Raw genomic sequence first — 17,801 nt, forward strand, 5'->3', positions numbered from 1 at the left:
CAATGTGCAGAAACAATAATTCACACAAGTATCGAATAAAAGTCACGTAATTTAATCACTTTTGGTGTAATAACAATTCGGTTTATTTGCTTTTTTTATGCAGCTGAACACACAACAACATGAGGCAACTGCAATTGCAGTTTTTAAATCAAGGATTTACAAAGAAGAAGTGTTTTAAACGCAAATAACGGAAGAACAAATGACATTACAGTGCATTGATATGCGAAATTCCATGAACACGGTTTCAGTTGGACTGCTGAAAAAAAAACACAAACAGCTTAAGCCATGCGTGTTACATCAATAAAACGTTTAGGCACAACGGTAGTTGTAAAATAAACAACAAAAACAATCTACTTTTTAAAAAATAATTTCTTCAAAGTGTAAAAAATGAGGCATGTTTTTTTTGTTGTTGTTAGTATTCTAGCAACGAGCATACCATATTTGAGTGATAAAACACGTATTTTTATTTACCAAAATATAAAAGAAAAAAGGCCACAAATAAGTCAAAATATATTTTTCTTTTCTTTTTAAACCTCAAATGTTGACCGTAACAGCAATGAGTTTAAATATGCACGAGTAAACACAATGGATGAGTCCAACTGGAATTCGTTTGTAACATTCATTGTTAAGATACAATGCATGGAAGCTCGGATTATTCATAACAACCACTGCAGCAGTCGCATCCTCAAGCAATCCACCAACCCCCAATACATCCCATTTCTTTGCCATTTCACAGCACCTGCCTAATCAGAACCGGGTTCAATTACGATAGTAATTGTGGAAGTCGTTTAGATTTTCGAGCGGCGTGTGCGGTTCTAATTCCCGCTAACATTTTTGTTGTTTTTTGTTGTTGTAAATTAACATTGGAGCCCAGGGTCGATCTGCCTTGATACTTTTAACACATGCAGGGCAGTCAAAATAGAACACGAATATCTATCGTCAGTGCCGCACGCTTGTTCATTTGTATTACTATTAATTTCCCAAGTGTGATTAAAGTTGTCTCATTTGATAACGAGTACATTTGCAGAAAAGTCTGAAATGCGGTCTCAGTTGCAAATATCTCATCATTAAAGTTTTAATCCCCATCTTTTCATTTATATATTCAATTCCTCGTGGAATTTGTGTGTGATTGTGATGTGCCCTTAGTGTTATACACATACTTTCTTTACAATTTATTTTCTGTATATTTTTTTAATTTAGTATCCAATTTTTTCGGGTTTTGATTTAATAACGAAAAGCTCTGCGGTATTTGTCATCAGCACGTGAACCATCAGCTGCTCCTCAAGCCATCGCCATCTCTCACGGGATGCAACAAAACAACCCCAGCTTCCTGCTCATTGGCTAATTTCATCATTCCGTCTCCGCGGTGGACGTATTTTCGGGCGCGTCATCCCGTCTAACGACGACACGTCCTGTCCAAGCCCGCTTCTGTTAACAGTCAACACGATGTCTCTCACTTGCCTATGTCCTCTGATCCACGTGCTCCTCTTTCTGCCCCTGCAATTCATTCCGGGCATGCACCTCTCCTTGCTTCTGCATTAAATTCCCAATGATCTTGGTGAACAATGCCACACACGCGCGTGTGATTAGAGGCGACCGAGTCTGAAATGAGTGATGTGTTGATGATAAGTTTGCAGCCAGCAAGGGCGCGGAAATAATGAATACCTTCATATCCAAAGGTCTACAGGAACAGACCTATGAAATGGATGTTACCATTTTTAATAATGCGTGACTACCATAATGATGGGATAGTGCGTTCAAAGTGAGAGGTTAAAATGCAAATCCAGGACACACAATCTGACACTATGCAAGTTTAGAAAGAGGAAAGACATTGATGATTGAGTAGCCAAACAAAAGAACGAGAAAAGAAATCAGATAAACCAACACAAACGTGATTGACGGAAAAATAGCAAGGAGCATGACGTCATCGCAGAGGTTGACAATTGGCAATTTATAAATGGGAGCTCTTTGGAAAAAAGTAGCCATGCAGCATGAGAGATATTTGTATTTCGATCGCAGCAAATGTCATGTGTCCCAGGAATTAAAAAAAAAATTCAGGAAGTTCTAGATGTCACCATTGATCGGAGTCAGCACAGCCCTTCAGAGCGTGAAAAAAAAGTGAACGGGAAAGCGCCAAAACTATGGAGATCATCAAAGAGGCGAGGTCAGTTGTTGGAACAAATTTTGAAAACCTGATTGTATTGACAGAAATTAAGTGCCTCTATCGTGGGACGATACCTCGATCATTCGGAATTTCTGCAGCATATCTGTGCATGTCCTTCAAGTAAAACATATTTTCAGATTTTCATCTGGGTTTTATTTTTTATCATAATCCACGAAACACGTGAGTCCTTCTCTCCGTGACTGCATGTCTAGGGTGACGCTGTGAGCTTGCAGCACTCCACTTGGATTGGAAATCACAGATTCATTGGAGTTGGTGGGGGGGGGATGACTCAGCCCATTATTCCTGTCGGCTATAAAATGAGTACCACTTTGAAGGTAGTTGGCAGTGTTCATCCTATGATTAATGTGGAATTTCCACCCAGGCTCAAGGTCACCAAATGAGAGATTACTCAGTTGAGCAGAAATTAACTTTTAACTTTGAGAGAGTAAGAAACACACATACTATTTCTCGATGTTTATAGCCTTTGTGCCCTTAGCTCACCCCGTGATTATGCACCTCCGATTAGCGCTGTTGGCTACGTACGGTGCGAAAGAAGTTCAAGTGAAAGTTATGTTCATCACTGCTATTTTCCCCCCACAGATCTCCCTCGCTAAAGACAGGCGCTGTCCCGAGACGTTCTCGACTGCTTTAATGGAAGACAGTTTCAAAACGAACAGATCGCATAACGTACATTATCAACGACCACCATCAAACCACGCTTCCCAAAGCCCCCACCATATCTCCTCAACCTGCTATGCGCTAATTCACCTGTCACCTGCATACGGGCCGACTTCATAGCTCCATCTCCTCGGTGACTGTCCTCTCACATACATTCAATTTCTTTGCTGCCACTCGTGACATCTTGCCATTGGCTAGCAATCCCTTCTAGCGATGCGCTCTGCTCGAGACCTTACTTTCGCAACAGTTTGGATGACGTTATTTGCACGGTTGGCTAATTAGCACCGTTTTGGTTACGTACGGTGCGAAAGAAGCTAGACGTGCATACACATATCTGCGCATGCTTTCGAATTCCACTTATTCCAATTTAATGTCTCTAAATGTAACTCGAAGCATGCATCTCCATGAACGTGATCTTCATGCCTTTTTTTGTATATAAAAACAAAGCCTCAATCTTAAAGGTCAGATCCACCTTGTACAAACGGACTAGTTACTACGAAGATATATTTCTCTTTGGGTTTGTGGGAGGGTTACAAAAAGAAAGGCACAGCAACATTTTTTGGGCGACACGCGCCGAATCATTACGCCACGGATGCGTCCGACGGTGTGACGGTGAGCAAACTGGACTTACAATCCAGAGCTCGCCGGTTCGTTCTCCGGGAGCGGCAGTTAAAACACGTTTTTTTAAATCCCCTCCACCGCCTCTATCCGCCCAGCGTTATAACTGAGTTCACGTTAGTCGATCGGTAGAGCAAAGTGTGGCTACTCCTGCCTGTTCCTAAACGTCTCGCCAGTGTGGAAGAGGAAACCAAAGTACCCTTTGAAGAGCGCTTCTCTAGAGCTCCCTCTATTGGACGCCCTTCCGTCAGCAGTGGTGTGAGCGGGAAATTGCAGGGCTGCACCTTTACCGTACACACGTGACATTCATGATCGATTTCAACGAGCTCGCATGCATCTGAAGACATGCCTTGCATATGTATTAACCGTTTAGGCACTTATTTTGACCAAACATCACTTCGTTTTGCGTTGTGGTGTTCGCCTAGTTCATCACACATAGGACATGAGGCATTAAAACTGGCTTGTGAACGGAAGTTTTGTAAAAAATAAATTACTTTCATTAAAAACTTTTTTTAAAATGGATATATTTTTTTTAACATAACAACACATCAAGCTGAGTTGGAAAACTCAAGCTGTCATACATGTTCTCTAATTTTCCCATCAATGAACAGAATATGTTTGAACAATGATCACCCCACGAGTAATGTGAAATCATGCAGATCTCGGTAGTAATACTTTCTTTCAAAGCAAAGCTTTTTTTTAAGTACAACTCAAAACAAAACTGACTCACCACGACAAATCCATCAGCAAAGCTTTGATCAGAATACTTTTGAATACACAAATTTCTAAGTGTTCTGCATGTAAATAAAACAATTTCTGGGCACCAGATGCTCATATATTCTTGGTTCATATGCTCATACAACTGCAAATCATACCAACACATTTTTGTTAAAGCATTATGGGAAAATAGGGTACACAGAATGCTATATCAGCTGTTTGCTTTTCATTAATTTAAACGATGCATTATAACTCGTCGCACAATGCTTTGTATTAAATCGTCATCAAACCACGGTCAGTAAAAAAGAATATGCAAAAAATTTGGCATCGATACAAAAAAAAAATCCATATCAGCTCATGATGAAACTCTGATTATCACGTACGTGGTAACATATATAATTCCCAAAACTCCTGAGACCAAATCTCCCCGTTAGCGAGGAGGGTCCGCCACGTGTTCTGGGTTCATCCCAGGATCGTCTGGAACGATCTTCTTTCCCATATAAGGAAGCCACTGGAGCTATGACACTTTTAAAACGATATTGAAAACTAATTTCTTTACAACCGTTTTTTGTGTTTAGTTTGTTGTCCTTCCCCACGCACATCTGATGAGCATGGCTGGCTACGTACGGTACTAAAGAAGTTCAACATACAAACTACATACGATACATCGCGAGATAGTCATATTCCCACGATACATCCCAAGTGTCCGTACCTCAGAGGTGGCAACCCTAACAGAGAGTAAAGATGGTGACAGCGACTTTTTTTTCAGCATCTCTGATTGACAGAACTAGATTGCAAGCTATCAATGCCTAGCACCATGGTTTTTTTGTTGCTACAAATGTATATAAACGTAGAGGCAATTGCATTTTAAGAGCAATTTTCCGATACAGCTGGGCAGGTGGCCCTGTGGTTGTTCGAGTTCAATTCTCAGCCCATAACCATCATTCCTCTGGAGTCAATTAAATTTGAGTGCCACTTTTGTGGGAAGTCGGCAGTGATTGTTCTCACGAATGACTTGGCACCCACCGTAGAAATGTGGAATTTCAGCGAAGGCTGCCAACAGAGATGAAAACCAACTCGGGCTCGTGTGCCTAACGAGGCGCTTTGACTTTTGATCATCAATGTAACAGTCATAAAATTAATGTTCATTTGGCACAGTTACTCTGTATGTTCTTAGTTATTCCCAGCACCTCTGCGTCTTCTCTGACCAACCAGTCAACAAGGATAAAAATAACAAAACATCTAATATTTTCTACGCCTGTGTGTACGTATGTGTTTATGTGTGTGAGAGTGTAAATACGTGTGTGGGTATAGTATACTAATCATGTTTATATATAACATAAAATAGAAATCTATTCCACTCAATAAAAGTATCGTATTATCCTTTACACTCGACCGACGTTTTTAGTTTTTTGTGTTCGTGGATTAAAAATGCGTGAAAACAATAAATTGGTTTAAATAATAATCCGACGAATAAAGAAAATACATTTTAAAGTGTTGTCAGTTTGATCTTTTAAAATGTATACCTGTATTTTGCACTTTTTTATATTAATTTAACACAAAGGATGCTTTTGTTACGTGTACATATTCATGAGTGAATCCCAAAAATATTCAACACCATAATGTGCAACCATCATGACATTTATATCATTTCAACAACATACAATGAAGATTCGCTCTCTCAGCCTGTGGGCTCTCTTCGTCGATGATTCTAAGCAGCTACTTGTTGACTTTGCCCGCTTAAACAAATGCTGCTGGGATAATATTTATCCAAAAAGCCAATAAATAGGCTCATGGAACAAATCATTATTTTACAGATACTCATCTTTTCCATCTAATATATATAAAACCTACCATACGCGAAGCAGGCATGCAATGAATTGTGCACTTTGTAACCGTGCAGGCCGACCGTTTATGGTGGGTACTCCCAACTCTTTAAAGAAGTCTGGCCAACGTGGAAGAGTAGGCCAAATGCCCTCTAAAGGCGCGGGGGAGGGGGTGGGGTGGTTTAGTGGAGATCCTTTTCCCCAGCGGTGGCGAGAGCAAGCAATTGCAGGGCTGCGCCTTTGCCGTTGAGGCCGAGTGCGCCTTAACCGCGGTCGTATGTGCGGCCTTCAACGACGCTGCCAATGCGGGTTCCCTTATGTCGTACAGAAAAAAATACGGCGCTGTGGTAACAACAAAAAGTGAACTGTGATGTTAGTCAATCAAATGAAGGGGGGTGGGTGGGTGGGGGGGCTAGTGTCATGTCATTACTCGATCCGTGGCTCGATCGGCGATGAATCGACACGGCGGATCAACCCGCAAATTACGCCACGCTGGCTTTCTGATCGGTGACCCTTGGGCGGTCGTGCGACTTTTTCGTATTCACATCGCCGATGTCCTCCGGAGAGGACGGCGCACGCCACGGACAATGCGAAATGGTCCGCCGACACCAAATCGTGGCGATGTTGCCACGCTGCGGCTCAGCAGGCGCTTTGATATTCTGTCCAGATGTGATATGGCAGAAGGGTTGCCGTGGCTTTACTAACGGCACAGCCTCCGTCCACGGTTCTGCATTTACGTGTCAATGTAATGGAAGGTTTAAAAAATAAGGCGGATGATATTACAAACAACAAAAGAGTGTGCGTGCGTTAATGTTGCCGCGCCGTGAATGCACCGCAAAAATATTCGTCAAATATAGTTTGAGAAAATGTGTTTAAAAATGCAATGAAAAGCAGTTATTCAAAAAGGCATATAACGTCTCAATCTCCTTATTTAACGCACACACCATCCATCTTGTACAGCGTGTTGTCCGGGGCACGACGTCCGCCGTTTTGCCCCACGTTCTGGGACCTTCTTAAGGAACCTGAAAAGCTCCCAGCACGTGCAGAGGGACGTCGGATATTGTGGCGGACAAAACGCGCGCAGTGCAAACCCGAGAGAGCGATACGGCACAACCACGGACGCCGTAGTAGGACTCTAACAAAGGGAATTGACCAACCATCGCAAAGCAGAACCCCGCAAGAAACGTAGTCTTTGGATTCACCGATACTTTCCGTGGTAATCATTGCCACTTATGCACTACCGTAAGCGATGTATTGAATTTTCATCCAAGGGATGAGAATGATGTTGACTGTCACGATGGATATAATGAAGATAAAGATGATATAAATTACGGTAATAAAGCACAGCAGTTCTAAGGCATCTAATTCAAGTAAAACATATACAGGTCTGTATTGCTACTCTGCTGCCTTGCTTTGTACTTCTCTGAGGATTACACAAATGATCAATGTTAAATGAATATGGATTGCTCATGGATTTAAAATGCAGGATTCTGAGAAAGCCAAACACGTGTAGCCTCATTCAAATCCAGCGCCGGCTTACACAACACACAACACTCCCTCGTATAGCCTTCACAGACTTTTGGGGCGAATGCATTTAGCGAGCACCTATGACGGCCGGCACAGCACACGAGGGGGTGCGTGGCCAGCACCACGCCTGGCCGAATTTGTCTCCCCAGTGGCGATGTTTATTACACACCGCACCAGGCACTCATTTGAGTCCATCTAGGAGAGGTTCAGATCATCGTCACCAGTGTTGGTCATGAGCAGGCATCGGACTCGCGTTGCCGGGTTCGTAGCGCAGCGCGCTAATAACCGCTGACAACTTACACACACACACGCGTATGTATAGCGCTAGCTCTTATACCCTGCCTGTTAACTTTCCCTATCACCACACGTAAGTGTCAAGCACAACAGGTCGTAAGGTCAGTGAGAAAGCCGGAGTATGGCTGTTGGACAGGCTTACTGCAATTATAATCACAGGGTGATCCATTCATAGAGACCCCACTGATGTCTATTCAACCTGGTCTCGTGCCAGACGTGATTGGTTACAAGCGACGTCTGTGTGTCGGATTGGTCGAGGAGGAACAATTGGCTTAGCCCACACGTTCGCCTGACATAGTCCCGTGACATAGCCCCACTCACATAGCTCCACTGACATAGGTTCGTAAGCAAATCACAGTGGCTATATTGGACATAGTGTCTTAAGCAGAGTGTTAAAATGTTTCCTTATTATCTATTATTATTATCTGCGATGTAATTGGTGGAATGCACAGAGAGGCCTTCGAATAGAATGCTGTTTTCTCAGTAAAGTCTTCCTATTATATTGATAGGGTATCTATAAACGGATCGCCATGTATAATGCACTTACAACGATAGTTTGACACTCCTCTGGCAACATGTATACAACCGCAACGGCCACGATCTCCATTACATTTTATGTTGTCGGCACGTAACCCTTGAACTTCACCATCCTCCGAGATTTCACCAACACGGTCGTCGTATCTTCTTGGTTCTTTCGGTAAAGTCACGTAGAAGGGAAGTAATAAAATACCGAAAGAACCAAGAAGATGAATCCCTGCAGTCACGAAATCTTTAAATCGAAATTTACGGTCGTCGTATGTTGGGGGGGGGGGGGTTGCTGTTCCTTACGAGCTTACGAGAATCATTCGCTGCTGTTCTTGTCGCATCCTTGACACTTCCTCGTTCGTACCGCTTCACCTTCGTTCTGCCCTCGCTCTCTTCACAAAACCCTTGTTCGCCCCATCAGCCTAAAGGTGGCATTAGCAAATGCCGTGCGTCCGTGTGCATGGTCTCCCCATGCCGTGGAAGTCGTGGGAGTTACTTGACCTTACTTCGTGCTGGCCAGAGGGCTGGGAGCATAGACAGAGTGGCATAGAAGTACACCACAACGATATATTGCCACCTGCTCACAACACGTGTTTGATGCGTGGTGGTCACCCATCCGAGCATCATCCAGGCCCAACACCTGCTTATCTTCCGTTTAGTCATGAGACTAAACGAACTCCGGGCGATTCAGTAACAGGCAACGTTTGCCATATAATTTTTTTTTATAAAATTGGAATAATGTGCACCTACGAGCATTATTTCATGCATGCTTCGTGAGCGTAAGAATCGATTAATGTTTACTTGCTGCCTGAACACGTAGAGGACGAATAAAAACCTCCCGGATGGTTGTCCCTCTGTTGTTTGTTTCGTTTATAGTGGGTGGCTTATGAAGTCCCCGTCAAAAGCAACGCATGCATATCCGTTAACGGTGGTTGACAAAGAAAAAACGACGTTTCAATTCCATTGCTAAAGGTTTGCAGTCACTTTCAGATCTGGCACGCACACGCCTCAGAATCGAATCAACATCCAGAACAATTTTTTTTTTACCCCTTGTGCTCACACACACAAACACGTGTGTTGTCCCCACCAATTTAGTTTGTTGTTGTTGTTGGTTTGGAGCAGGGTTCTTCATCTTTATCTTCTGGCAGGCCACAAACCCCCGACAAAATAACCACAAGGTAGAGCTCTTTGTTTTTGTTATCACCGTCGCTCGGCGGTTTGCGTCTCCTAGCACCGTCACCGTCACAGGCAGGTGATGAGGCTGTCTCCCCTCACCGTCACCGTCACAGCCAGGTGATGGGGCTGTCTCCTCTCACCGTCACCGTCACAGCCAGGTGATGGGGCTGTCTCCTCTCACCGTCACCGTCACAGCCAGGTGATGAGGCTGTCTCGGTTGCCGTGGGAAGCCACCGATCCCAGGACGGCCTCGACGTCGCCCAGGATCTCGGGCACGAGGGAGTCGCTCAGGCTCGCCACCAGCTCGTCGCTGTCCATCGCCATCGACTCGGGCTCCAGCAGGTCCGGGAAGACCAGGCCTGGGCCCGAATGGGCACCTGGGAAACGGAAGGGCAAAGATGCAGCTCCGGTGATTGCTTCGGCTCGTAGGTCGGCGTGCGCCCGACCCCCCTCGGCTCTCCCGACACCGGTACGCGCGCAACGCCGCGCATCACATGACGTTCGGGCTTGGGATAAGTTGGTCGGAAGGCCCCACAAGGACCGGTTCGTATATTTTTCCTCCTACTCATAGTAGGCCACAGCCGGGAATCAAATGCAGCCACTGGTGCCGCCACTTCCCCCGGCGCGCGTGGTAAATGCGTGTTTCGTTCGGCACAACGTCCAACGTTTTTCTTGCACGTGCTGGGAGATTTGAGGTTCAAAAAAGAAGGTCGCGGAATGTGGATAAAACGTCGGACATCGTGCCGGACAATACGCTGACAAAGATGGACGGTGTGTGGAGTTAAATAAGAAGATTGAGCTGTTATAGTTTTTTTATTTAGTTATGACCGCCTTCCACAACTTTCGTGTATTACAGAGGTTTTGCACTGAACTAAGACTGTTTCCTTTTTCAGAAACATTGGTTGAGACGAGGCTGATTCTGCCGATGAGACAGTGAATGTTGAAACCACTCCCGGATTTGCATGCACTGACCCAACGCCGCTAAGATGTACGAACAGAAAGCCGCGTGACCAAGTGGAAGTGAAAAAAAAAACTTTGATGTTTTGCGTGGAGATGCAGGTATCCGAAGGAGACACTGTTCTATTTTTTTAAATAAAAATTCTCCAGAAGGTCGCCACCGAATGGTTATTTTGTGAAGTGTATGGATATACTGTTGGGGGACAAGTGATGTTAGCGAGCAGCACCTATGAAGGCCATCACAGCACACGAGGGGCTGGGTGTGGTCTCCCGAGTGCTGATGTTTACACACCTCACCAGGTACTCATTTATGGCTGAGTCGACCTAGGGGAGGCTCAAAAGACTGGCTCGTATATTTGTCACAGTTATTGGTTGTGAACAGCAATTGATCTCGGGTCGCCGGCTTTGTAGCACAGCGGGAGGGGGGTGGGCTAACCGCTACGCTACTGCTACAAAGACAAATATCCCCCGTATAGCCTTAACAGACTGTTGGGGAAAGTGCTGCTAGCAAGCACCTATGAGGCCAGCGCGGTACACGAAGGGGTGGGTGGCCAGCATCACGCCCAGCCTCCTTTGTCTCCCCAGTGGCGAGTTTTACACACCACACCAGGTACTCATTTGAAGCTCAGTCGACCTAGGGGAAGCCCAGGACCGGTTCAGATAACCGTCACGGGTGTTGGCCGCGAGCAGGAATCGAACCCGGGTCGCTGGGTTCGTAGCACAATACACTAACCGCTACACTACTGCTCCCCATACTGCTACACGTACAAACATAGACAAAGTCACACGTGCATGGCATCGTTTAATTGTCTCACCACTGGATGGGTGGTGAGCAGACATAGAACACGGTCCCGACATGGACTGCTGAGAGGGCATGGCACACGGAGTGGCCATGGACTGCTGGCTGCTCACAGCACACGGAGCCGGATTCCCGGCTGTCGGCTGGCCCATGGTGGGAGCGCCAAAGTGGCTGCCAGGACATGGGACAGGAGCCGCACCTACAGATAGGGCAACATCGTCATCGTTCGTGTTAACAGTTAGATCATCATCATCATCAGTGTCACCGGGAGAATTGTCGTTATGATTACCATCGTTTTTGTCAACAGCGACATTATCATCATCATCAACATTAGCAGTGTCACCAGAAGTATTATTATCATCATCATCATCAAAATCACAATCATTTGTAATTAACATCAACATCATTATCAGCAGCACAATTAGTCACACCATTGTGTCACCAGCAGTATTATCGTCATCATCATCATCATCATTAAAATCATTATCATATATGTCACCAGTGGCATCATCATCAGCAGCGACAAGGGTCATCATCATCACCGCTAGAGTCATCAATAATTTCGTCACCATCATTATCAGCGTCACCATCATCACCACGTCCATGATCATGAGCGGCAACAGGTACTGATGTTGACGTTGTCAATAATTTTATATTTAAAGCTTTCATGACTGCAGGGATTCATCTTCTTGGTTCTTTCGGTAAAGTCACGTAGAAGGGAAATAATAAAATAATAAAATAAAACATAATAAAATACAATTCTCATGACGTTTCGACCACAACGCAAGCAGCCGTCCTCAGGTGAAGAACAGGTCTGTCGGAAAGACAGTGTCTGAATGAACACCTCCAAGCTTGGCAGCGTATATTTTTTTCCCTTCCACGTGACTTTACCGAAAGAACCAAGAAGTTGTCAATAATGTCGATGTCAATGACGAAGCTTCCATTGCTGCTGCTGACGACAAAGACGGTGACGACGATGACTTTACCGGTGACTTTACCGTGACTTTACCGAAAGAACCAAGAAGTTGTCAATAATGTCGATGTCAATGACGATGCTTCCATTGCTGCTGCTGCTGACGACAAAGATGGCGACGACGATAAACGATGAATACGACGATGACAACGCGTCCGCTGCTGCACCGCCGCTGCCAACGACGACGACGACAGTCACAACGATGTTCGTCGTCGGCGTCGCGATCGCAGGTGACGATGCTGCTGGCGGTGACGGGCGGCGCAGCGTGCTCCTCACCTGTGTCCATCTCATCCAGGCTGCTGAGCAGCTCCTCCGGCGTGCGCGAGAGGCTGTAGTTGCCCATGCCCAGGCCGCTGTCGGCGCTCGCCTCCCGCGAGTGGAACGGCCCACTGCTGAAATCACAAATTCGGGCGGTTAGAAGCAGGATCGCGGTGTCTATTTATACCGGAGGAAATCCGATGAGCTAGGAAGCTCTTGATTAGAAGCTTTCGTGACAGCAGGAATCCATACTCTTTGGTTCTTTTGGTAAAGTCACGTAGGTAGAAAATAAAATAAATCACGACGTTTCGATCGCAACACAAGCGGAAAAAATATAATACAGCTGTGGAACTGCTGTTCCACCGCCTGAGGACGACCGCTTGTGTTGCGATCGAAACGTCGTGATTTATTTTATTTTATACCAACGTGACTTTACCGAAAGAACCAAAGAGTAAAGAAAGCTCTTTTTCGCAAACGTACAGGAGGGGCGTTGTCGGGACGTGACAACACGGCTGAGCGGGAGTTGGCGCCTTGTTGGAGAGGTTCGAAGCGAGCAGGCCATCCTGCTTATCACTGCGGCGGTGGTGGTGGTGGTGATGGGGCGGAGGGTATGAGCTGTGTAATTACGGCCCCGTCTGCTTCACAGTGATGAAGTTCCCCCGGCGTAATGCACACGAAGGGTAGGCCGTGATGGTGTGTCGTCGGTGTCACGATCCAAAAAAAAATAATAAAGATCGTTCGCAAATTACTCGATTGGGAATCTTTATTGCGATATTTATCCCCACTGGCAGAACAGAACCATCTGTGAAACATATCGCCATCTGTGAAATACACTGCGCCAGGTGCTCGTTTACGGCTGAGTCGACCTAGGAGAGGCCCGGTTCAAAAAATCGTCACTGGTGGTGGCCGTGAGCGGGAATCGAACTTGGGTTTTGGGGTTCATCGTGTAGCACGCAAACCGTTGTACTATTACTTCCCACTCGCTAACATAAGACAAAGACCCAACCCCCGTGTAGCCATAACAGACATGTGGGGCAAGTGCTGTTAGCGAGCACCTATGAAGGCCGGCACGGCACACGAGGGAATGGGTGGCCAGCACCACGCCCGGCCGCCTTTGTCTCCCCAGTAGAGATGTTTACACACCGCACCAGGTATTCATTTGAGGCGACCTAGGGGAGGCCCATGACCGGTTGAGATCATTATCGTCACTGGTGTTGGCCGTGAGCAGGGATCGAACCCGGATAGCCTGGTTTGTAGCGCAGCGCGCTAACCGCTACAAAGACAAAGATCCCCACTACACACACACACAGCCACACACATGTGGCCAACACCACGCCCGGCCGCCTTTGTCTCCCTTGTGGCATTTACACACCGCACCAGGTACTCATTTGAGGCTGAAGTCGACCTAAGGGAGGCCCAGGACCGGTTCAGATAATCGTCACTGGTGTTGGCCGTGTATGGACGCAAGCACAGTGCATGGACACACGCACAGTGCATGGATACACACACAGTGCATGGACACACGCACAGTGTATGGACACACGCACAAGCATGCTGAAAGTATCCAGGTGGCTGAAGGGGCGAAATGCTGTGCCAGAGACACTGAGAAGATGGTCATGCGCAAAGGCAGAAACGAACACTCACTCGCAAATACATGTACCGTGTACACACAAACACAATAATAATCATAATTTACATGCATTTTTAAGGCGCCTTCCACTAATTTCTGAAGCTAATAACAACTTCAACCGCCATTTGTCACAAAACGACGGAGTCACAGCCGCATGTGCCAGGCAGGGTGCTGTTTAAGGCGATGTGAAACAGCAATGGCAGGTCACAGTCGAGATTCACACGCTGTGGGCTAACTGGCCGAGGTAATGCCATCACATCATGGTGTGGTGTGGCCTCTGGGTCAGCGAGCTTGTGTACACACACAGACTTGTACACACACACAGGCTTGTACACACACACACTAAAGGCTTGTACACACATCACAGTTAATGCTGTACAAACACAATGTTATTCAATGATCACTCAAAAGGTTCTCCAACTGCCGTTTGCCAATTACAAACCATTCTAATCATGACAGTCTATCACGCTTTTAACAAATAACAGGTTCTCAGCCACATAAAAATTAAATTTCGCGAGCTACGAAATGATGACATCATATAACCACCTTGCTGTCAATTGCTCCAAAAAACATTTAGCAAAGTACTTATGTAATGGATCATAGCTTTTTTTTTTACAAATGTAATTATCGACTTCGAATTTCATGAACATTTCGAGGGAATACAATAATTCCGATAATCACAGCAACAACAATATTTATCAACGCAGATGCCAGGTTTACCTTTAGATCTTATACGTTACGACACCGTAATATCCCAATATTTGTGGCAACCCCTTTAACAAGTAAACCTTCAGTGCCACTTGAACCACTATTAAGTATGGAAAGGGGCTGGCGGGCATTGTGCAGTCAGCCCTTGACAGAAACCCGAGTGATGGAGGGGTGTTTTGTTGTTGTTGTTAAAGGTACGTAAGATGAAATAAAGCATAATGCCATTTGGTGCTTTTGGCACCAAAGTCGTGGAACAGCTTACCCAGCAATCGTACTTAATGCGCCCAGAGTTGATAAATTTAGGACAAAATGCAGGACAAATTTCGATTTAAAGCTTTCGTGACTGCAGGGATTCATCTTCTTGGTTCTTTCGGTAAAGTCACGTAGAATGGAAATAATAAAATAATAAAAAATTATTAAAATAAAACATAATAAAATAATGAAATAAAATGTTAATTATTTTATTATGTTTTATTTTTTTAATTTTTTTATTTCCATTCTACGTGACTTTACCGAAAGAACCAAGAAGAAAAATGCAGGACGGTTATTTTAACGTAACGTGCAACAACTCCGGCGGATCGGCGCCAATGACGAGCGGAGACCCAATCGTGTCTTCGCTTGTCGATGTTGTTCTCTTGTTTGTTGTGCGGATTGTCTATCTCACGTTGTTTCGGAACGTGCCACTTGGGCCTGCAAACCCTTCACGTGGAAGCAATCATCTCAAACGCTGGGTTTGCTCTGGCTGCTCAAGATGTACTCCGTCGTCGGAGCGGTTTATAAATGTTAAGCGACGGTCATTATATCCTCAAGCAGAAGATTAGTGCCGGATGCAGCAATCACATTTGCAAATGCGATTTGTAATTTGATCCTTACCCGTGTATCGATAGTTCAGTGTTAATGTGCCATTAACATTGAGGGACTGCGTGTGGTCTTGGTGTGGTCTGGGACTGTTAAGTTTTTTTCTATTCCTTGCCCAAGCTCGATAATTAAACGCTTATTTAGTTATTTCGTTACATGGTTACCCTTTTCTCTATTTGCTGTAACCTTGCTGACCCCGTGTGCCCAGACTGGACATCTGTGAAACAGTCTTAAATGTAAAACCCCGATTCTGATGATGACGACGACGATGATGATGATGAGGAGGGTCACCTGGAGAGGAATGGGTCCGAGGTGCTGCTGGGAAGAGGTCTCGGGTCCGGGCTGTGCGTGGGGTTGGTGGGCATCTGCGCCATCGGCTGAACCCCCTCGCGGATCATCAGCTCCTGCGGACACGGTGGGGGGGGGGGTTAAGGCGTAGGGTTTCGTCATCAGTGACTCCGTCGTTCTCCGACAGCGCTCGCGGTTTTTCTACCGGCTACCGCTGCGTGTGTGGGACAACCCGATGACAATGCGTCGTCGCCGTGATTGTGACGACGACGACGATGACGATGATCGTCATTAACGGCAGCAGTACAGCAGCAGAAGAATTGTCATCGTCGTGTCCATCAGCAGCAGCAATGGAAGCATCGTCATTGACATCGCCGTCAATCATCATGTTCAACATCAGTACCTGTTGCCGCTCATGTTCATGGCGGTGATAATGATGATGATGATGGTGACGCTGATGATGATGATACTGATGGTGATGAAATTATTGATGACTCTAGCGACGATGATGATTGTGATGACTATACTGAGCTCTGCAGCGACGTCTCCAGGAACGGCATCCGCACCTCCGATGAGCATCGTCGGCTACGTACGGTGGCAAAAAAAGTTCCGGGTAATATCCATGCTTTAGCGATTTTTTTTTATTGTATCAGGTAAGGCCCACTGAGCTATATAGCTCTTTTTCAGAAGCGACCTGGTCACAAATGATAGCTCAACTCAGTGGTTCATCACGTGGAAATGTATAGCAACCAAATGCTCTGAACGCGCGTAGATTCTAAATGTGGAGGGAAAAACCGGAGGCCCCCTGACAATAATCCACGCGGCCACAGGGAGACGTGCAAACAACAAATATACAGCAGCAGGCGTCAGGGTTGGGATGCAACCCACGAACTCCTGCACACCAGGCGAGGTAGTTAACATCTCGCCACCACCGTGGCGCAACACGTGGGCCGTCACGGTTCGGCGCTTGACTCACGATCGGAACACCGCGGGTTCAAATCCCGACTCGGTTCGTCGCCCTCCTGCAAGGCTCGTTCAAAGCGCGCACCGTGGCTATTGTGGGAAGTAAACAGCGGTGAACACTGGCCCACGCTCGCTTGCGCAGGAGAACACCCCCCCGCTCCTCCACGTGCCAAATTGCGCATCGCACCGAACCTCGCCGGATCGCGGAAGCTAAGCAGCGTTGAGCCTGGACGGTGTTTGGACGGGTGACCACCACTGTGCACGGACAGGCTGTCACAGGCTGTGGGGATGACATGCTCGACAGCAGGGGCCCAGTGCATAAGACTCCATTGTTGTACTGCCCTTCAAGTACATCTATGTTCACCCCCCACCTTCACCAGCGTGCTGCAGAGGCCTTCATCCACCAATTGACTGACAAATGGCTGCGACTTGTCCACAGTAGTGCAAGGACTCTCCTCAAAAACTCGATATGCCCATCACGGTTTTTATTTTCCTGAGCCTTCCCTGGGTAAAATTAAGGATTTTAACATTTATAATGATTATGATTATTATATTTAAAAAATATGTTTTTTACCCTCGACGTGCATATCCTCCCCCACCTCCCCCACACCCCCCCCCCCTATTTGCGTGGCATTTTAAGACGTAGGGCAAGCGAACGCGTGCGCGCGTACAGGGAAGCCACGTCCGTCACGTGTGAGCTTCAGTATGCGTACGCGTGCCGGTGGCAATGTGTCGGCGTCAAGGAAGTCAATCCCCCATGGCTGGTCTCGTAACTAGGCCGTCATCCAGCAGTGGATTCACAACATGTGCCTGTTTATAAAAAAAAAAATCTCCATCACCTG

The 17,801-nt window shown here is 46.1% G+C and overlaps 1 protein-coding gene across 2 annotated transcripts in view; it reads right to left on the reverse strand.

Annotated features, from left to right (window-relative positions):
• Positions 1–831: 831 nt before the first annotated feature.
• Positions 832–17,801, reverse strand: part of LOC144948869 (transcriptional coactivator YAP1-like) — a 64,224-nt gene continuing 47,254 nt past the window's right edge. For both annotated transcript variants that reach the window (XM_078878566.1, XM_078878565.1), the window contains 4 exons: positions 16,000–16,112; positions 12,531–12,646; positions 11,298–11,480; positions 832–9,902 (listed from right to left, as the gene is read on the reverse strand). In XM_078878566.1, the coding sequence (XP_078734692.1) occupies positions 9,715–9,902; positions 11,298–11,480; positions 12,531–12,646; positions 16,000–16,112 (600 nt within the window). In that variant the 3' untranslated portion in view covers positions 832–9,714. The remainder of the gene's footprint in view (positions 9,903–11,297; positions 11,481–12,530; positions 12,647–15,999; positions 16,113–17,801) is intronic.

The sequence above is a fragment of the Lampetra fluviatilis genome, chromosome 51, assembly GCF_964198595.1.
Source record: "Lampetra fluviatilis chromosome 51, kcLamFluv1.1, whole genome shotgun sequence".
Lineage (NCBI taxonomy): Eukaryota > Metazoa > Chordata > Hyperoartia > Petromyzontiformes > Petromyzontidae > Lampetra > Lampetra fluviatilis.